At 44.9% G+C, this 22,591-nt stretch overlaps 1 protein-coding gene and 1 long non-coding RNA gene across 2 annotated transcripts; one reads left to right on the top strand and one right to left on the bottom strand.

The window, feature by feature from the left end:
• Positions 1–13,102: 13,102 nt before the first annotated feature.
• Positions 13,103–21,684, bottom strand: ca4a (carbonic anhydrase IV a). The gene is made up of 8 exons (XM_076020144.1): positions 21,057–21,684; positions 17,772–17,816; positions 16,708–16,872; positions 16,395–16,540; positions 15,399–15,491; positions 15,242–15,308; positions 14,991–15,154; positions 13,103–14,187 (listed from the first exon to the last, which is right to left on the bottom strand). The coding sequence occupies exons 1-8, from the start codon at positions 21,217–21,219 to the stop codon at positions 14,008–14,010; spliced, it is 1,023 nt and encodes a 340-aa protein (XP_075876259.1). The 5' UTR covers positions 21,220–21,684; the 3' UTR covers positions 13,103–14,007.
• On the top strand, positions 20,341–21,643 carry LOC142884479 (uncharacterized). The gene is made up of 2 exons (XR_012926172.1): positions 20,341–20,539; positions 21,022–21,643. It is a non-coding gene; the product is annotated as an uncharacterized LOC142884479 (long non-coding RNA).
• Positions 21,685–22,591: the final 907 nt, after the last annotated feature.

The raw sequence follows: 22,591 nt of genomic DNA, 5'->3' as shown, positions 1-22,591 counted from the left end.
ACTCTGCCTTCAAAACCCACAGTCTGTCTAGAATTGGCTGTCAGGATGTATCTCATATCGGAAGTGTAACGAGGAAAACAAATATTACAAAAAACAAAAAAACGAAAACAAGGTCTAAACATACATTGTATCCTAGAGGACAGTGCAGTAGGCCAAATGACCTTCTTCTCTGCTTCAGTCTGATAAATTGCAGACAACAATGGCTCCATCTGACACAACAACATGTCGGTCACCGCTTATCTTCACCTTGAAGAGGCAGGAGAGAATGTATATACGCGTATGAGCGACAAACTGGGTCAGTCTATGTATAGAGAAGGCATCATTTTTTGGGAGCGCCGACTCACCCTTGAGCGGCCTCACCTACTTTTCGAACGCCGCCCGGCCTGGATGGCGACCATGATGGGGGAGTTTGGAGTCGGCTTCTTGGGAAAGACGACCGTGAGATGGGCAGTAGCAGCAACTCTGGGAAAGAGGAGTGAAAACATGAGAGAGCTGTGGCCTTTCAGCAGCACAGACCACCCGCGGTCAACGCCGCAGGGTGAAACATCTGGAAGAGCGTCAGCAGCACGACGTAAAGCATCTCATCTGCTCCACGAAGCCCAATGAGATGCTTTCATGATCGCCGGGCCGCTTGGCAGGTGACGCTTTTCAAACCTGCGCTGACCCATCTTATGAAATCAGCAGACGACTTATTGTTTGTCTTATCTCCGGCTCTCGAGCTCATCCACATTCTCCCTGGTGAGTGAAAACAAACAAGATCCTGGTTATCTGTTCCACGTCCTCCCCTGGGGAGAGGCTGAGAGGGGGGGGCTTGGGTGAGCGTGATGTCACCATCCCTCACCCCTGCGCCTACGGGCCCCCCGTCACCCATGGCATCCTGTGTCGGCGGTGGGAGGCCTCCCCAGCACAATGTGTCTGCGACCTGCAGGTTAAGGTCACAAGTTCAGATGTGCAACGAAACAAACACGGGGGAGGGGTTTTGTTTGGGTGAGAGCGAAGATGGAAACTGTCCCGCTGGTGTCACCTCGCTCGCTCTTGGGCGGAATGACGTGTGGCGCGAAGGCAGGTTGGCTCTTCGACCTGGGTTTTTCCCCAGAGGAGACGGTGACGTGTCGCAGCTTCCGAAGACGTGTCAGGTGTTGGTTGAGATTCGTACAAATTAAGATAGTGAAGTCCCGACTGAATATTGAACTCCTGTGAAAACACAGTTTTAAGGTCCTGCCAGAAGCAGTGCTTTGTTGGACCTTCTGCAGGTTTGTTCTCAGCGGCTGGGCAGTCACCTGGCTGCACGTGATATCACTGGCCTGAGAGAGATGGCACTGAGGTTGGTTTTGGTGCACTTTGTGACATCACAAAGGGATGGTTTCCAGAATTGTGGTTCACCTACTGGCCGGAGACACACAATTGTTACAAAAAAGTGAATGAGTGAGTTGTTGTAATGTTAAAAGGTAAAAAATATTATGTTTGACATTAGACACAACATGACATAAGAAATCAAATAAGTAAATATTATGAGTGTTACTTTGCATTTTTAAAAACCCAACATAAAACACATTGTCATGCATAAAAAGCATTGTCATGATAGCACTTGCACATGATTGCTATCCTTAAAAAGACAAGGATGTTGCCATTTTGATTTTAAGCAGGGCTTTGATTTGATTGCAGTCCATCCTTTAGGTGCCAGCAACTGCCAGAACTGCTTTAGAAAAATACTTCATAACAGATCCATGAAAGATTAAATAGCGATTTGCAGGCTGACTGTAACCAGTGGCTGGGCTGATTTTTTTTTATCAGCACAATTCCACAAACAAGCTCTTCTCTCAGTTCCCACCCTGCTCCTCACGCCCCCTCTCCCGCTCAGCCGTCTCACACTTTGTGTGAAGAGCACAAATGTGGGATTGAATTGTGAAGAGCCTGTTGTAATCGTGCTCAATAGGAACTTAAGTGGGGAACCAGGAGCTGCAGGGCAGGTTGGCAGCCACCCCTGCTGCGGGGAGTGGATGCAGACAAAGACGACGGGTAAACACAAATGTTCTAGCTCTCACAGGCAATTTAGCACATCTAATTAAGAATTCCATCTATAGTGAAAATAAAAATTTAATGAGCTGTTTAAGATGCAGAGCCTCTTTTCTACATGACCTGTTTTACATCGTTTTGCTGGGGAAAAAAAAGTACTTCTGCCGGAACAGCGGTGCCAGAGCGCCGATAGAGTTTTTTGGCTCGCTGACACGGAGCCGATGAGGAATATATGACCGATGATATCGTCATCTGAGGCCAAGGGTCAGGGCCGGGGGGGGGGACGAGGCACAAATAAAGTCCCCAGCAGTGGCGCCCCTGTTTTCATAAATAAACACCATCTCCTTTTTTTCAGCTGGTGACAAAATCTCATCCTATTGAGGAGAATAATCGACGGCAGGATGTGTGAATGATAAATATTAATAATCCAGTGGGCCGATGTTTTGAGAGCCGCTCATCTGAGGGAGAGCTCAGCAGCGGAGAAACCCAAACACGCCGCGACAAACAGTGAAATCAACTGTGGGAAAGCGCCACGCTGGACATGGCAAATTTAGAAATAATACAATTTCTTTTAAACAGCAGTTGTAAAAAACTAAACAAACAAAAAACCTGAGCAACTAGTTTTGTTTTGTTATGTAATGTACATGTACACTTAGTGTAATATGTGGGCGTATAAAATGCATTAAATTGCAATGGAAATACAAAACAATTGAAAGAAAAGCAGCATCCTGGCTTCAACTCTCTTTAAACGGCATTAAATCAGGAATATTTACTGTAACACTGATTTGAAATGTGTTGTTGAGTTTGTCTTCTTTACGTGACTGCGTATTTTTCATTCGCTATTATCAAGTTTACTGCCCTTTCAAACTACCACTGACCTTGACCTTGAAGTCTTTACTGGGCCTGTAAGCTGAACTGCTGATTATGTTATGAAGCTATTTCATAAAATATATAATAATAATAATAATAATAACAATAATAATAATAATAATAATAATAATAATAATAATAATAATAATAATAAATGGGTTTGCGGTCAGACCTCCACAATTACAACTTTATTTACAGTAATATTACTGTAAATAAAGTTGTTTGAATTGAATTAAAATTGAATTGAATTATATTGCATGAATCACATACTAAAACCCATTTGATTTTCTTTCAGGATGTAATAAGTGCCTGAAGACATTTAAGAAGACATCATTTGGTAGCAGAACAGACTTCTCTGGATTTGACAGATCAAATTGGACTTTGTGCACATCTGAGGAACACAAGCGATTTGCTAAAATGACAGAGAAGGCGACAACAAAGGCAGCTCCGAAGAAACTGGAAGCGCAGTATGGTGCGAGATGGTCCAAACTTTTCTTTCTGCCATGCTATGATGCCATCCGGTTTGTTGTTATTGATCCCATGCACAATTTGCTCCTTGGAACTGCTAGACATGTTTTCAAACTGTGGATCGAGCTTGGGGTGTTAAGTGACCAAACGTTTGAGGAACTCCAAAAAAGAATGGACTCTCTCAAGGTGCCACAGGATGTTGGAAGGATTCCCCACAAAATTGCATTAGGGTTTAGTGGGTTCACTGCAGACCAGTGGAAGAACTGGACCACCATCTACTCTTTGTTTTGCTTAAAAGGCTTGATTGGAGACCCAGACTATGACATGTGGTTTGACTTTGTGCAAGCCTGCATCATTATCTGTTCAAGGGTCATCTCATTTGATAGGCTTGAAGTTGCTGACCGCTACTTGCAAACATTTCTGTCAAAGTTTGTTGAACTGTATGGACCACTTCGGTGCACACCCAACATGCACTTGCATTTACATTTAAAATACTGCATGCTAGATTATAGCGCTGTCTATGCCTTTTGGTGTTTCTCATTTGAGCGGCTAAATGGATTGTTGGGGCAGTACCATAACAACAACAGAAATATTGAGGTTCAAATCATGAGGCATTTTGAACAAAGTCAGCAGCTCCAGGTGCCACTGGAAAATGCCTATGCTGCTGAGTTCATTAACATCCTGTCCAAAAAGGATGTGGGATCCTTGTCACTCCATGGCACCACTGATGCAATGTACATTCCTGTAGATCACCTGCAACACTTCTTTTGCCAGATGAGGACATGGTCAAAGCGTTACCCCCCTTTCAGCATGTCGTATTAACAGATTCTGGGTTTGTTGACAATGTACACAACTGTATATCCTTCTAGCTCAGTCTCACAGGTTGGTCAGCTAGCAAAGGTTTGCAGAACCTTATCCACACACTTTAAAAAGTCACCTTAAGAGAAGATTCTCAGCTCTCCAGTTTCAATTATTTTCATTATCATCAGTTACTCTATTACTCATTTTCTAAAACTGGTTCTTAAAATGTACAGAATGTGGGAAAACGTCAGAGAGTTTTAAAATTAAAGTCTAACAGTTTTGTGTGAATAATACAATGGAATGTGTAAGGCTTCAGTACTCAGCCCCATCCATATCATTTGCATTTGAAAGGCCAATCCACCAGCTAACGACTTTCGTCTGGCAGCTTCCTGAAAACCTGCTGTATTAAGGAATTTGCAGGTCCGCGTAACACATTGCTGCATACATACGGATACCTCCGGGAAACAGCAGGTTTGCCTGAAGTTTACTGTGCCCGGATATTTCCGGATACACCCCTTTTCATGCAGTGAATATGATTGGCAAGTAATAATATGATTGAGTAACGAGTAATATGATTGACTTTAATTACATTGTGCAGATTATGCACATGCGATTCAAGGAAAGGCTAAAATGTCTAAGAAGTGGGTCGCAATGACAATATATGTTGGGTATTAGGTACTTAGGTATTGGGTATTATGCCCAATTATGTAGCCCTTTCAGTGAGTTGACTTGACATATAGCACGTGCCACAGAAGAAGATTGAACTTTTGTGAACGATGCTGGATAAGTCATTTACAGTCACATCTTCTTCCTAAATCCTTTTTCTCTGTGCAGCCAACGAGACACCAAAACAGTTTGTGTCCCTGGTGCAGCAGCTCGGGTCGAGTCAGGCACAGCAGACGGGCCCGCTGCCTTCAAAGTCCTTTCTTCAGGGAAGTTCCCTTCCCTCTGCGGTTCCGATCTACTGTACAGCCCCAGCAACATGTGCTCGGGGCTCTACGTCCCGCTGGGTTTGCGTGAGCCATGGAAGCTATGTGACGCTGACGAGGGTTGTCATCGGCGTGGCGCGGCGCGGCGCGGCGCTCAGCGTTTGGGGCGGAATGAGGCTGCAGCTGATTGCACAGGCAAACAAACAAAACGTGGGGCTGTGGGTGTGCGGAGACGGTGGGGCTGGGATGGAGGGGAGATGGAGCTTCAGCCCCTGTGGGATGCCTGCAGTCTAGTTTGGGAAAAAAAAGAAAAAAGTTCTGCGCTTCTCATACCAAATCAGCACAATGTCAGCAGAGGCGACGGAAAGAGAAGCCCCTCGGTCGCCCTCCTTGGGCCACGTCTGATGTGTAGACATCTGAGAGGCTTTCAGTGGTCTCCCACACTCGGCCGAGTGAGCTGGGCAGACAGGGGGATGGAGGGACAGGGGGAACGGGGCGGCGGGGACGGTTGTGTCATGCTTGATCTTCAAACCACTGTGTTCGCGACATCGTGGTGCAGCGTCCAACAGCAGCCCATTTTAATTCAATTGAGCTGCTCAAGTTATTGTATGTTCTAGTTAGTATGTGCTGGAGTGTCACTTCCCATCATGCCTCTGTAACTCGTGTGATGCATAAAGACCATGGATGTGTTATAAGAACTTAATACTGGACTGGCAATATGGTGCACCGGTTTTATTTCAGTGGCCACTCGAGGTACTGCAGCAAAAAAAATCCCATTGGCCCAAAAAACATTCTCCCCATAGACCACAATACAAAAATAACCCCCTCTACATCGGCTGACAGGACGACTGTGACCTGAAACGTGGTTTATAGTAAATATATCTATGGCAAATTTATCAGTCGTGGACTTTCAGTCTTACATGCTGCTGTGTCTCGGCTCGATCTGATTGGCTGATGCATCTTGATGTATCACGGGAGTTACAGCGGCATAGTGTGACGTGAGCGGGCTCTATGTGCCCTCCAATGCGGAAGTCAAAAACTTTTTTGCTGTATGCACCGGGTGAGCAAATACACTGAAATAAATGGGCCGCCATATTAGAGTCTGGGGACCTGATCAGGCCGCATTAGCCAATCAGAACAAGCCGAGAGACAAAGTACGAATGACGCCGTGATGTCACACTGGAAATAAAACTCTTTTCTGGCCTTAATACATTTTTGTTCAGAAAAAATTTTTTAAACTCCTTGACTTTAAAATCTACAAGAGAAAGAATAATTATGAACCACGTTTCAGGTCAGAAGTGTCCCCATCAGCTGTTTTAGAGGCGATTTTTATTTGTATTGCAGTTTATGTGGAAAATGATTTACGGGCTGCATGGAGCTTTTGGCCGCAGTACCTCGAGTGGCCAAAGGGGGAAGAAAATCGCTGTGCTGCCATATTGCCAGTCTGGTACCAAATTCTTACAATATATCCATGGTTTGTAAAGCCACTGGTTCCTGCTGCTACTGAGGTGGCCACGCAAAGATGCCGGGTAACACTACACTTTAATCAAACACTGCCGCTGCCCAGCTCCCTCTGAAACCGGAGCGCACGTCCAATTCAGCGTAAAATCGGAGAGAAGTGGCTCACGAGAGCCAGCAGCGCACAAACAAACACTACCTAACCTCATTTTGCCGTTTGTCGTGAGAGGCGCAGCACCTGATGAGCGGCGCCCCCCCCCCAGCCCCCCCCCACCAGCCGGCCCCGTGGTGTCGCTAATGATAGCCCGTTGACATGTCCGCCAACAGGAAGAAAAAGAATGGGAAGTCTTTAAAATTTCCTTTTTCCTTCCTGTGCTGCGCAGGCGTCAGAGGTGAGGGCCCTGCTCGGCCTCTCTGCTGCCAGGGTGAGGCTCTGGCAGCCGCTAATTTGCCCCGTGACTCCCCGGGGAAATGTCGTATAACAATATATGTAAGATATTTCACTGGCTTTGGGAGGAGGGAGGTCACAGCACTATGCCACCGGGCGGGTGGGGTCGCGCCAGGCTGTCCTGCTGACCTGCAGCAGGCGTTTTGACTGCGGGGGCTCCTCGTGCCAGCTGAGGTCACAGGAGAGAGAGAGAGAGAGAGAGGGAGGGCGAGAGGAGGGAATAGAATAGAATGGAATAGATGTACTTTATTGATCCTAAATTGGGAAACTACACTATTGCAGCACTAAAAATAATACAAAAAAACAAACTACACAGTAATTACAGTTACGAGAAACATTCAAGACAATCAATTGTGCAGAGGCAGGGATAAGCAAGGTTTTAGAAACCATTAGTCCAATATCTGCCATTCAGTCCAGAAAAAGTCCAGAATATTATCTGTCACACGGGGGAGAGTTGGAGAGGATGACGGCTCAAGGCAGGAAGGATTTCCTGAAATGTTCTTTCGGACAACAAAGCAGCCCAATCGGAGAAGGAGGGGGAGGAGGAAGAGCGCTTCATATCGAAAACACTCTGACCTTAGCGCGCGTCTCGCTCGCTGCAGCTATATATCCGCCCGATCACGATATCTGACCTACTTTTGGACGGCGCTGATACTGGTGACAGGTGAAATCCAGATGGAGGACAGGAAGTGAATAGTAGCGACGGCAGAGGTGGTCTGGGAACGTCTGGGAAGTTCTGGCCCAGATGCTGTAAGAATAAAAAAAAAAAAGAAGGAATCCGACATCTTATAGATTTGACCAAAGCTCTTGGTAGTTAAAGTGAAGTCTGACAAGCAAGCAGAAAGCATCCATACAGCAGCGTCGTTCTTCAAGCCTCTGCATTTGCGACTTACTTAGAAAAACAACTTCAATCTCAATTGCGGCCAATGATGGCAATACAGCACTAAATGAACTTAGTTTTCAATATCACTGTGATCACAGATTAGAAAATCCCTCATGTTCTCTGAGGCTGTCAACAGAGCTACAGAATCCAAGTCACCACAGATGAACAAGTCGTTGCAGGCATCACTGCTACTGGAAAGCTATTTTGTTAAATTAAATCATAATCAAATAATCATATAATGAATCATACTACTACTGCTACTAACAATAATAATGGAATCAAAGCCATCATCTTTACTTTCCTGTGTAAACAACATTGTATTTGCTTGATTAAAAAAAGTGGATTGATAGGAGCTTGTTCGCCAGTGTGCCTTCGTCTTCTGTCTAAAAATGATGGGAGAGAAATGTTAATGGTAGAATGGTAAAGTCACTTTGCAATGCACTTGTTGCTATTAAAAGGAAACACATGAGCAATCCCACGTTAGCCCTTCCTTAAATCTTCCCTCCTAATGGCTTCCCTTATTCACGCTGTCACTGCTGATATTATTCTGACATCAAAGTCAGGGGTCTGCCCTCGGACCACTGCACTCTTTAGTAAAGTACACAGAGAAAAGAAGTATGACATGCTATTTTGCAAATGCACCAGGATAACACAACACAGTAAAAAGAAACACACAATGTGTATCATGCAACTTTATCTAAAATAATTAATAAAAAAAAAAAAAAAAAAACTGTTCTTTGTCTTTGCCCCGAGCCGCTTGGGTTACATCAACAGTTTGTGGAGAAATGACTGATTCAGAAGAAAGAAGTAAAACAACATTGAATGGTAAATGAGTGATGGGGCAGTTAAAAGATTTAAGTTATCTGGTCTGTGAAAATGGTTCATTTTCACACTGTCACAAGAATCTTTAGATTTTGTTTCTGATGATAATTTTTGAAGATAAACTTGTGCAGTCACTAGCACTGTTGGTTCACTGCAGTGCAAGAAGTTCATTGATTGGTTTGACTCCTGTGCACACTCCTGTGTGTGCACTCTCTCCAGGTACTCAGCCCTCATCCCACAGTCTGAAGACAAGCATGGGATGCATTAACAACACTAAATTGTCACCCTCAAGCCTGAGACACTTATTCTGCATGTAATGGCAAAAACACAATCACAAAAAACACCTTGAAGCAGCCCTAATGTGGACACAAGGTGATAAGAGCTGGAAAAAAAATATGATTGCATCTTATAATGGCAGGATACACAGTGACAGTGAGGACACACACACACACACATGACACGAAGCTCTTGCTGAGAAACATTCAGCTACAGCTACATCCATCTGATGTTGTTTTGCTTCTGGGAAACGCTTGCAGAGACCTAACGAGTGCTGTTCTGGTTAATAGTGATAGTTTCCCATTTGCTCGACTCAGTGAAGACACTCACCAGTGAGTAAGAGACATGCTTGAAGTCATCAATATCACTATGTTGGACCAAATGGACATAAAGCCGATGCTGACAGTCTATTCCATGTGTTCGTTCAAAACATGCATATGATTAATATGAGAACAGAATAAGGAGCTGAGCTGAGTTATTCCACTGAAACCTCTGCTGTCAAATTGCTGTGTATGATCAAATAAAATGTGTTTTGTTTTCTCCAAGGTTTGTCATCATTACTGTGCCATCAGGCTTGAAAGGTGACGGAAATGCACGTGCTGGAAAGACTGAATGTGCACGTGGGAGGTGAGCCAGCATTCCGTCAGCACTGTGGAGGCTGCAGCACCATTATCTGTCCAATAATACAAACAATATTAATAATCTGGTATTACTGCTCATCCGCCCCCCATTTCAAACCTGGAGACATTGCTTTCTTGTTGGTGTCTTTGCTTGTTGATGAATGTGATAAAAACCTGGCGCTGATGTTTGGACCCACTCTCTGACGATTCCACCACTTAGTGCCAGCTGCAGGGCCGAGCTGCGTGCTCGCCACAGCGCCAGTCAAGGACATTTCTGCCTCCTGTTCCCCCATCCACACACACACACACACACACACACACACACACACACACACCTCCTCCGACCTGCAGTCAGTCGGGCTGCACATGTTGCCCGGCCGCGTCTCCTTCCTTCATCTAAATATTAGTCCTTAAAAAAACAAAATGTGTTTCCCAGCGTCGACATCAAACGCTTGTTCGATGGGGGAGCGAGGCACGGCTCCATGTTGGCTTCCACCCACCGCCGCAGGGAGCATTCGTTTGCATTCAAAAAGCAGCAGAGCGGTGATGGAGGGGGACTGAGTGGAAGTTTTGTGGTGACGTAGCAGCAGGCACCACGTTTCCACTGGGACTGAGAGAGTGACTGACGTGTTGCACGCCGTCCCGGCTGGGATGAACCAGCGGAAAGGTGACAGGATGCGTCGTCGCCAGCACGGAACCAGTTCCGTCTCGAACTGGACGTTTGACCCACGAGCTCTGTCTTGTGATGGACGTGCGTCATTATGATTCTCGAGTCAGATCGGTGGGAACCTCGCGCTGTACTCTGAGAGTGCTTTCCAATCACGACCAGCGCTTCTTGTGGAAGGGTGGCTGTAAATTAGCTTCACTGGGGAATGAGGGGTCAAGCAGGACCTCCAGGAGCCCCCTATCACTACCCTCACCCCCCCCCCCCCTCCAACCCAGAGAACAATGCAAACAGAGTGTGCTCTTGTCAAAAATAGCACAATTTGTCAATTGTTTGTCTCCAGCTCTGCGACAGCTCTGGTAATTCTGGTACCTTTTGTTCCCGGGAGACTCTGTCTTTCACTCTGGCCCTGAGTGTTGATTGACACCTCCTCCTCCTCCTCGTGTCCAGTCAGGTCAATCGCTGGATATCACTGTCGCTGAAAAAGAAAGAATCCAGTCACCTCAGCTGAAGTGCCCACTTAGATTTTGATTTGTCTTCATGGTAGTTAAGAAGGTATTCAACAATACCTGGATTGTAGCAGCTAACCCATAGCTTCATCGGACTTGTGTGAGCCAGGTCTGTGTGCTTTACTGCCTTGTTGGCGGCCAGAGGCCATGCTGCTCCTTGAATGTCTCAGACGAGCAGATGATCCCTGATCTGTGTTCAGATCTGAGATCCGAACACAGATCAGGGATCAAGACATCAGCGCTCACTTTAGGACCGCTTTGTTGATTCTGACTGCGTCAACCTCTGACCCCGTCTGCAGTTAAAACCCTCAGCGTTATTAAAGTGAAGAATGAAGCTTTTGAACAGGCTTCTCTCACCCTGAGTCATTGTTTTGAGTTATGAAGCCATGAAGCCACTTCGCATTTTTTCGCATCGTTTATCACTGAGCCGGATGAGAACTCATGTCAGCTGCTCTGCAGACATCATGTTGCTGATACATTTCTCTTGTCTTCGATTGACGCAAAGAGTTGTGTCACCACAAGCGCAATAACTGAATGACCAAGCATATCAATTGGATTAATCCATAGTCGATTGTATAACAAATGTGTCTGGGTGACAGCATGAAGCAGGGAAAGCCTCGGATTGATGGACTCTTTGGTATTTGGTGGTCACAGTTCGTCAAGCTGGGAGTGGGGACAACGTAGAGGGTCTGTGAAGGTAACAGCGTTTGCTTTTCTCTTTGCTATTCGAAGTTTGACCCACTGGCCTTTTGATGCAGCTGGCTATGCACCACTCTGTGTGTATGTGCGTGTGTGTGTGTGTGTGTGTGTGTTGTGTGTGTTGTGTGTGTGTTCCGACATGAGGATTCCTCTGGCTTGTCCGAGGGCAAACCAGAGGATGACGCCCTTTGTCCCAGTGGACCCCTGGGAGTGGGACAGGGGGCAGGATTTAAGGAGATTGTATGGGTGTTGTCCTGTTGACAACAAGGTTGTTGAGCAAGGTACCACTTCCATGTCCCCTGATCCATGGCAGATGAGGTCAAGCCTGGTAAATTAACAGCATGTGTTTCCATCTCATCTGTGGCTGCTGTCCTACCGGGCCCGTAGACCACAATGAGCCTTTTGGTCCCTTAATGACAGGGAGTCAAGGGTGGAATGTTGAAGAAATACTTCTTTAACATCTCACTTACTTGGAAACACTTCTTCAACAATACTTCCTTAAGTTACAGTAAGCTCTTTACTGTGATAAAACTTGGGCCACTGCAGAAACCACTTTGCTCACAAGCCACCGGTTTTCTCTCCTCAAAAAAGTCGATCACGCTGTACTACAACCATCCGAGAAAGACTCTCTTTTCAAAATGGACGTCCACATGTCATACTTGAAATCCAAGCTACACAATGTCGACCGTCGCTCTGACGGTGACCCTCGTTTTATGTGTGTCTGTGTGTGCTTTTGTCAACAGTCCATTCATCCAGTCAGTTGGTAGGGGATTCGGTGAAGCTTCAGACTCTCCTGACACACTCAAGGCGGCAGGGGTGTAAATGTGTAAATCTTGCCCATGTGTCTGAGCAATAAATGATGGAGTGTGAGGACAACTTGCAGTTGCCTCAAAGTGTTTTACATTGGGACTTTCAAGATGGAGGATTTCGGATTCAAGATATTTGGAGGCGTCTTTTCGGTGGTCAGACTTTTTTCATAAAGCCGTTTGAGGCAGTCATTAAAAAGGCAAGTAAGTAGTTTATTCATGTTGCTGAGCAAGAACACAATCTCCATATCTTATATGACACTTTCAAGCATTACAACCTGACAGTTTCACACACTTAGAGGACATATGTAAACTCTGCTGGCTGTGAACAAGTTAGATATATGGGGTTTGCATTCAGTGCAATATAAACATTGCTGTTCCATAAATAACAGTAACTGTGCGTCTTATATCAATATACACATTCAAACATAAATACATGTGTACAATGACACAGCATAGACTCATCACATGATCAAACAATGGTCCAATATACAGATCCCTTTGCTCAGTCATTACAACAGAGACCAGAGACAGACCTCTGACAAAAAACCATGGCAAGTCCTCCTGGGTAAATCAAGCGAGAACTGAGTGGGCGTGGCTTATACCCATCGTTGATAACATTCAGTGCATCCGCAATACTGTATAACAAGCCGTGAATGCAGTCCCACCATATCGCATGAATCTCATAGATGCCGTAAAATAAAAAAAATCAAAAGCAGGAAAATGTGAAAAAGAAAAAAGTTTTGGTCGTGAGTTTTGGCGAGCATGCTTTTGTGTGTGCACTTCAGCGACCATGTGGCGGAGTGCACGCTGCTTGCAATATACAATGTTGCACATCGGGGCATGCAGCCTCATGCAAATAAAAGAGATAGCTGAGAATGAAGGCCGAAGTTTAGAAATCAGGGGCATTTCTGCTGTGCTAACTGACGCCTCTTGCTTGTGCTAAAAAACCAAACAAGTGACGAGCCAAAACCGATGGTTCTGCCACTTTATGTCTGTAACCATGGTCAGTGACCTCAGTTGTTCCCGCCAGATTCCACCTCCCCCCTCCTGTTTTCTGACCCAAGTGCTGACTGAGTGGCTGCGCTGGGTTCACCTGACGGCTGCCGTGTCTGCTATGACAGCGGCGGCAAACTGCTGACTCATTTGACCGCTGGCTTTGAAATGGAGCTTGGTTCTTCTGCTGTGACTCAGTTCTGCTATAAATAAGCTTGGCGCTGTTCGCGGGTCCTAATGAGAGCAGCTCGTCATGTGCTGGATCATAGGGGTGGGGGGGGCGATGACGGGGCGAAGCTTTGTCAACTCGCGACGGCATTAGTGGACACTAAATTTACCTGACCTTGGTTGGGCCGGGCCCAACAGTTGTTGTGCTGTGAGAAATTAGCAAAGGGGTTCTGCGGTTTGAGTTGTGCTGATTATCGGATGGACTTGTCGCTTGAAGTGCTTAACCCGCTTCATGGCACATTCATAACGCTGAGATAAGACCTAGAGTTCACTATGCATGCAGGAATGCTGGTCGAGCTCTTACAGCACCTTTCGTAAGACATTCCCCCGAACGCCTCGGTCATGCGTGTCGTAAGAGGAGACGGTGACATCGTGACTGCACTGCGACATTGAGCCAACGGCCCGTTTTTTTCAAACCTCTCGATGGAAATGGAGAACCATGGGTTTAGACATGGCTATAGAGTGGTACAGAAATTGTTAATGTGATGTCGCAGTGCAACACGGGAGGTCTTGTCTAGTTTGGTCGGGACAGTCCTAGTGCGGTGGCCAGGGCCAGCGCCAGTACGGTGGTACTGGCTAGGACCACGCTGCCTCCAGAGCGGTACACCAGACGATCGTTGAGTGGCTGGACTGGCCTGAAGGTGCCCACCATCGACTTTCCATCGTGGAACTTGAGCTGAGAGAACGCACGCAGCTGCGAGGAGACACGAGCGACAGAAACTTTAGGCTTCAGAATCAAGAAAAATCACTAATGAAGGGACAATAACAGCAAGATTCAATAGATAATTCCACGGTACATTTTTAAAACAAGGCCTGCCATGTTTCGCTCCATCTCATCTATCCATTGAGATATCATCCATCTATCTAAATATCAATCCTTCCATCCATCTTTCAATCTAAACACTCATCCATCCATCCATCCATCCATCCATCCAAACCTGTGGACAATTATTTCCTTGTGCATGTGTGCATACACACACCAGGAATATGTCCAAATGCAGGACCTTTTAGATAAAGCTGGAATTGGGAGATGTTTTAACACGAGAGACGGGTCTATTTCCACAATTTAGACATGTGCAGTTTGCAAGTTGCACAGATCAAACAAAGTTAGAGTAAATGGAGTCGTTTGCGTAAAGAAGAAGAACAAGTTTAGTTTCAGATCATCTTAAACCTTACTTTAGGATGACCTGGACTGAGAACCTTCTCAGTCAAATCAAACCAAGCTTTAGCTCTGAAATTCTTCATTTTATGGTCTCTACAAAGCTGGAAAAACTAAACTAACTTTTGCACATTTTCAAAATTTGATTGATTTTTTCAGTATTTCTAGATATATTCTATTGTACATACACAAGTTTATCCTCATTCACAGTTGCAAACATTTGATTGTTTTTGTTTTTATGGAAATCTGAAAAACAACAACAGAAAGTTGTGCTCTTCTTTGTCTAAAACAAACCTAACAAAGCAAATCAAAAGGTCCACTGTGCATTGTGTCCTAACCTGTTCAATGCTCAGGGGGATGGGATCCTCAAACAAGGTCCAAATCACTGACTCGGTGCACCCTGGGGTGGTCAGTGAGCCCTTGTAGCGATAATAGTTGGTCAGATTCTTCTCTGGTGGGATTAATTGTGCCAAGGAGATGGATTGGGGAGAAGAATCGCTGCCTAAAAAAAGTGGCATTACAGATGGATTATCAGCAGAGCTCCACCTCAGTGTGTGTTTTGTCCACTTTGCTGAACTCCAGCACTCACCTTTGCTTTTGATATTTGGTAGTGCGTCGATGATGGGCTTGTACTTCCGGTTCTCACTGTTGGATCTCTGAAAATAAACACAAGTACCTAAAGGTGAGAATGATGCCGTTTGAATGTTCATTTCAATTTATATATTCTGATTGTTTTTAATGGTTACCTCATAGAAAAACCCAAGCACTGCCACGCCTTCTTTGTCCAATAGCGCTGCTGACAGATTCGAGTAGTGGTGCTTCATGTGAACAATGTGCAGCTGCAAGACGGTAGAAGATGGAAAAATGTTGTCAACTTTTTGCGTGTGATGTGCTAGTTGACAAGATATCATTTTCACTCATAAACTGGCTTTGAAACATTTAAGGTATATTGTGCCAACAGGGGGAAACACTTCAGATGCCGGTGTAATTTCAATAAAAAGTCTAAAAGTGTTTGGTTGATTGAAAAAAATCACCCCCCACCTATTTAAACACCCCAGTTAGTCACACATTAAACGGACGCAACCACAACAACCCTAACCCTGCCCAAATGACTTTTTTTTTTTTTACATTTGTGATGATTGTCAGGCGGCATTACAAAAAAAAAAATCATCACAAAGATCTCGTTGAAAAGACAAAATCTGTATTTTTTAGTGTCCACAATAAATCTTACAGTAAATCTCATCCTACACAAACTCCTCCAGCGACACGTGCCACGAGCACCGGCTCAGTCAAGCCTTCGCACACACTCACACACTTCCCTCGCTGCCAAAAATACCCACTTGTGCGCCAAATCTGAGGCCAATCCATTATTTACTCCAGTCTGAATGACATTTTCTCATTGCCCGTGCCTGGATATTTAAGGAAACAGCCGAGTCTTTTTTTAATGAATCTATATATTTGTAACCTGCTATCAAAGATTCATGCTGGCATGAATGGGCTTTGAGGCTGACATCCGCAGAGACGAGTATAGAGAGAGGAAGCAGACAGAGGGAGATGGATTTAAAAAAAAAAAAAGCAACTGTAAAATATGAAATACTAAAAAATGGTATTGAAAAATGGAGAGCGTTACTTACTCTAAAGTGAACCGTTTGATCATAACGTAGTAACATTTGACATAACATTGTAAATATCTGTTGTCAGTAGTGTCATCGGACTGCTGCGAGCCTTGTGTTTTTCATCACCTCCATGGGAAACTGCTCCCCGTCGATGGTGTGTTCAGAACCAGGCCCACCGTTGGTCCCCCAGTGCAGGTGGAACTGCACGGCCTTGTAGGAGGTTGGCAGGTCTCCGCCGGAGATGGTCTTCTGATGAAGACCCCCAACTTGAACTGGAAAAGGACACCATCAAGGCTTCAAAACAGCTTGCATATTCTTAATTATCCTGTGACAACAAATGGAAAATAGCTATTGGCTATATTCCTGCTTGTATATGAAGAAATGTTCATTAACATGCACTGTCCCTTCCAGATATATTGCGACACTCTCGCTCTCCCACCTGAGTGGCCGTTGTTCCTGATGGTTGCACGGAAGCTCTCCTGGTAGCCGTCAAACTTAAAAGGAACGAGCCGATCGTCTTTCAAAGTCTTCCTAGTGGCGATGTTGATGGGCGACTGGTGCTGCCCGGCACAGTTGCCGTTGGCGTGGTTCCACTTCTCCGGCGCTGAGACAAGCGAGATAAGCGAATGAGACGAGTCAGAGCAGAGGGTTACTGGTTAACACGCTCAGACACAGAACAAACACTCGTCCATTGGCCTTTATCTCTCGGAGCATCTCTCCAGGGTCTGTCTTGGCCCCTTATCACCGGGCTGTGGGACATTTATTGCACCTATGGACAAAGTGCACCTGTTGATTTTTGCCTTGAAGCTCCCTGCCTGGTTTCTTAACCAAACCATATTTCAGGGATTGCACAAGTCGCCCCAGGATTAGGTAAAACTTCCCCAATCCTGCAAGTATGATTAAAGCTTATCTGCTTTTCTTCATATACCAAGAAACCTGACCCCTGATGACGTATCAACTAGATGTCAACAGGCACAACAGCACAGTTATTTACACAAGACCAGAGACTGCACCTTTATTTCCTGATTTTATCTGCTGGCCAGGTTTACTTGCTGGGGTGCAAACTGATAACTAGTGGATTCAGTCGAGTGACATATTTAGTGCATTTGTTGTGTTTTCTGCAGTTTAAACAATTTTTCACCGTTATTCTCAATTGTTCTGATTTTATTGTACATTTCTGTGTTCTGTGAAGCAACATCTTTTTTTTAATAAATCTGAAGGTGAACTATCCAGCTGTTTTTTTCTTCTTTCCAACGGTGACCATTAATAAAAACCTCTCCTTAACCTGTGTTTGCCAGTTTTAAAACTCCGAGACTCTTGAAGTCAACACACTATAGATAATGATGTGGTGCAACAACATGATGACAAAAAAAGGACAAAATTACTCTGGAAATGTTAAAATGTCTCACGAAAGTCATTGGCATTGGTGATTTGAAGTTTCGGTGATGAACATACAAAATGAACGCTTGATAACGATGAATGTGAAAATTAGGAAACACTTACCATTGCACTGATGATCACAGGTGAACTGGGACTGGTAGCACCACTCTGAAACAGTGAAACAGCAGATTTATCAAATGGATAGTCACCGGTCACCATCATAATAATGATAATAATAATGATAAAAAGCTAACAAAATGTTGCTTGGCATATGGCATCGCAATAATATTATCAACGTGACATGGAAGAAAACGATAATGGGATATTTTTTCAATCCTAGATAATGGCCTAATAATGGCCTGTCAGATTTTGTTATGTTTTCAAAATGCCTTTAATTACATCTCCACTAACCTCTCTCTCTTTCTCTCTCTCTCTCTCTCTCTCTCTCTCTCTCTCTCTCTCTCTCTCTCTCTATCTCACACACACACACAGAGGGTGAAAACGGTGAATTGTTCTCCCCAGGGTTTGACTCAGCTGTTGTTCCCAGCGATACTTCCACCCGCAGCGCTCAGGAATTGTCTTCCCATTCACCAGCTCGTGCCTTATCTTTCCGTGCTATCAGAATACACACAGAGCCAGTCCCCCCTTGCATCAGCCAAGACCCCTTTCTCACATGTTTGTCTGGAGGTTTATTAATATTTCACAATTGCTTTACATGTTTGCGCCGCGTGCTCGGAGACAAATATCTGCGGCAATCTCTCGGATCAAATATTTATGAAAAACCAGGCGTGCCATTGAAAAAAACAGGGGAAGGTCTCCTGCCCCGCTGTTGGACGGCTGCATGGATGTCTCCCTGTGTTTGTGAAGGAAGCGGGCGTTTGGTTGCTTTGCTCCTGCTGCTCTATGATAATGGCAGCTGAAAATAAACAGAGCAGGGGGGCTGCGTTTGCAGAGGGCGTGAGGGTCATTTTTTTTAATGTAATAAACATCATTGAGTCCACTCACTAAAGTTCACCTTTGGCCTGTTTAAAAGACCCGACTGTGACCTACAGAGAATATCGCCTTACAATTTTGGATTTTTTTAATAAGTCAGTAAATGCATCATTGCTGGAGGTATAAGGAAGATTAGGTTTCCTATTTTTTTTGTTTGACCTGAGCTGACTTTTTGGGTTAGAGCAGAAAAATGTATCAGGTTCTGTCCTTGCAGTGCTGCACTAAGGCTGGAGCTGAAATCAGGCATCTGAAGGTGGCCAGTCATCATTTTAGACTTGATGCAATCAGCTCCTATATGCAAAAGAAAGTTCATTGATGATTATATAATTATTTCTATTTGGGACAAATAACAAATTCTCGCTGTTTGAAGCTCTTGGTGAAAACAAATTCTCAGGAAATAATTTGGTTGTTCTTGATTTTAATCCCCTTTATCACCTCGCCACTATACTGTCAACACGAAGGATATGATGATTTTCTTTCATTAATGGTAAAGTGATTAATATATAATTAGTTATTATAAATAAATGTTATTCCATTTATTTCAATTCCTCGTGTGTACAGAGGTTTCAATAAAGACAGAAATAATAAATGTACATTTATGTACACTCCATAACCGGCTGTAAATAGAAACTGCTTTTCGACCATTTTTCAGTGGCTCGTTTTCACACGTCAACCAATCAGATCTCTGTCCGCATAACTCCCGACCAATCGGCGCTAAGCTTCGATCTTCAACTTAACCCGAGGGCGGACGAAAACTTTGTGGGTTGACGAAATTAATGGGGCTGCAGGGAGAAAAAAAAAACACACACACACACACCGAGGTTCTGACTTCACTGCGTGAAACGTGAACACACACACGGCGGCTGCGGCTGCGACAGCGTGTCGTGCGACACAAACACAAGTTGCGTAACCGCAGACGGTGTGGTTTGCAGAGCCACAACAGACAAGACACTGAACGTATGAAGACATTTAGGAAAACCCTTTGGGGGGAAATAAATTCCAAAGACAATAAACAGCAAACTGCAATGTTGTAAGAAAGTTTTAAAGGATACTAAAATACTTAAATTCAATCTATGATTTACGCGCACAACCTGGAAAACGGTCAGAAAATATCTCACCTCATTCATGTGACGACAGACGTTGCTTATAATTTGCAAGAATGTGAAGGTGCATGGTGTGTTTATTGCACAGATTTAATCGAAATAGTTATTTGCTCTGACTTGATTTTATTTTGAAACCAGCAGCGCAGCGCTCTCCCAGAACACTCCGCTGGATACACGCATTCTCCCCCACGCGCCAGACAAACCGCCTCTCCGCCTCCCTCCGGTTCACTCGATTAACGCGTTAACGGCGCCTCATTTCCCGGCGCATTAACACCTGGGATGAAGGCGCACTGCGTGCACACGCGGAGAGATCATCCATCGGCTGCTCGCCACTCCGTGCGTCCCCCTGCGGCAAGGGGGGGGGGACGCAAACGTCCGTGATTGGCTGCTTGGCTGGGCGCGAGCAAGTGCACGAGAGAGGGAGAGAGAGGGTGAGAGAGAGAGAGAGAGAGAGAGAGAGAGAGAGAGAGAGAGAGAGAGAGAGAACAAGGGAGAGGTGTCTGAGCAACAGACAGGCATTGTGTGTGTGTGTGTGTGTGTGTGTGTGTGTGTGTGTGTGTGTGTGTGTGTGCGTGCGCCTTTGGACTCCGAACTCTGAGGTTTCATTTAAATGCGAGTTGTGAAGATAAACACGCGGGGACCCGCGGAGGAATGCTCGTTGCGCATCCGTGTGATGGACGCGGGCAGGTGTTCGTGCGTGCGTGCGTGCGTGCACGCTTGACCGTCACGCAGGCAGGTTTCGGACGTCGTGCTGCCGTTCGCGAGGCTTCCTGAGCGGCCGCCTCGTGCCCGCAGGTGAGATCGCGCCCAAAATTCGTCACTCACACAAATTTTAAAATAAACGGATATAAGAACGAATGGATAATCGCGTGACGGGAAACGGTCAATACATGTTTGCGCCACTTTCACACTCCCGCTGCCCCCGCAACGTCAGCTATTCTATTTGATGTCTAGCATTCACGGTTGTTGATACCCATGAGATGATGTCGTTGATAAAGAGAGAATCGCGTGATGTCCGACACCGATCACAATTAAGTGTTTTTTTTTTCCAAAATAAAAAGAAAGAAATAACAGATGAGAGAGAAAAATAACTTCAAAGAAAGGCAAAGACTGCGCAGAATCACAGCATCCTGATACATAAACACAGCAGACACATTTCTAATGATGCAATCAATCATTTAAATATCCGTGTTAGATTTACAACCCGCTCAATTGAAAATAACAATATAATTTTTTTTATAATTTAATTGTGGGTGGGGGAAAAAAATTCAATAAAGCTTCGTCATCATACCTGTGACAGAGACGGACTCACCTTCTGATCCAAAGCCGAGGGTGCAGAGGGATGCCAGGAGGGCGGCCAGGAGCAGCTGCTGCATGTCGGAGCCTGTGTGACGAGTCGGACTGGGGAAGGAGCTGGCAACGACGACCTGCTTTTCTTTTTGCCGGTGTGCTTGCATTCTTGCAGGGGGTCTCATACTTATCCATCACCGTAACCCCGCTGGAAAGCAGGGAGGGTGGCCCCTCCCCCTTTGGGCATCGCCTCTAATCGAGCTCCGCTAATAAAGACATGCATCCAGCAGGATGGGTACGTGCGTGCGTGCGTGCGTGCGAGTGCGCGTGTGTGAATGTGTGTGAGTCAGTGGGAGATAAGTCTCTTTGAAGCCACAGTGGTGAAGTTGGTTGGGTGTGTGAGTGAGGAAGAGTGAGGAAGAGTGAGACATCCAGCTGGTAACTAACGGAGGCCCTTCACACCTCCAGCAATCCTGCATCAGTTTCAATGCAAAGGAATCACAACGGAAGACGTCTCCAGGTTATAAGGCGGCGCAGTGTAAAATTGACAATAAATGTTAAAATTCAGCATTGATGTTTAGTATGAATAAAGTTATTCATCAGCTGCCATCCTGTGTAAGTTTGGTTTATTACTAAATTCTGGCAATTTTTCAATTTTTTTTTTTTGCTGCGCCTCAACATTTTGCTCAGTAAAAATAATGCGAACGGCAACGACATGACATATGTAGGAGGTGCCGTGCTGGTGTTACAATAGATGGATGGATAGACCTGATGGGAGGAGCAGTGTATATAACAGAACATGGCTTATGGTGACAGGAAAACATTATTCAACGATTCAGTGAGCACAGGCATGGGCAAACTACGGCCTGGGGGCCATATCCAACCGAACGTGAAGAAGTGATATTAATAGTAAGTAAATCATAAAACATCTGTATTTCATCCATTTTTTGTCATTTCAATAAAGAGTTAAAAAAAAAAGAAAGAAAAAATACAGTAAGGGTTTCAAAGACACATTTTCTTGCAACTTTCGTTTTGTTCATTTTCAATTGACGTTAAAGCTACATGTCTGACAAATTTTAGAACCCATTGTGGTCCAGCAGTCAAAAAGATTCCCCACCCCTGGGCTCGCCCCTACTCTGTTAAAGGAAAAAATAAATAAATAAATAAATAAATAAATAAATAAATAGTTTGACCTGAGCACCACTTAGAGGCGATTGTGAGGTTCCTTTGGACGGGCAGTGTGCTTCTCAAACCTAGAATACAGAAATCAGCTTACTAATAATGACCAGTGTTGGAAGTGATCCGCACCCCCGCTGTGTTCTCCTTCTCTCTTCAGGCCCGTGACCTTTGTATGACCCGTGAACGCAGAGATAAAAACAATTTGCGATGGGTGACATGCGATAATGCCACCGTGTGCAACAGGGGATGTGCAAACCGCCCGGCGCTGCTTTCGAAACTAAAATATATTTATGGGGAAAATAAAGCAATGTGCAAACACACCAGCACTGAGTACAAGTGCTAGCTCTTTAGCAGCGCCTTAGCTTTTGACAACAACAT

The sequence above is a fragment of the Nelusetta ayraudi genome, unplaced genomic scaffold (genome assembly GCF_046127955.1).
Source record: "Nelusetta ayraudi isolate G7.1 ecotype Tasmania unplaced genomic scaffold, CSIRO-AGI_Nayr_v1 ptg000011l, whole genome shotgun sequence".
Taxonomy (NCBI): Eukaryota; Metazoa; Chordata; class Actinopteri; order Tetraodontiformes; family Monacanthidae; genus Nelusetta; species Nelusetta ayraudi.
Note: the sequence above shows the minus strand (reverse complement) of the source record. Positions and strands in the feature narration are given on the sequence as shown.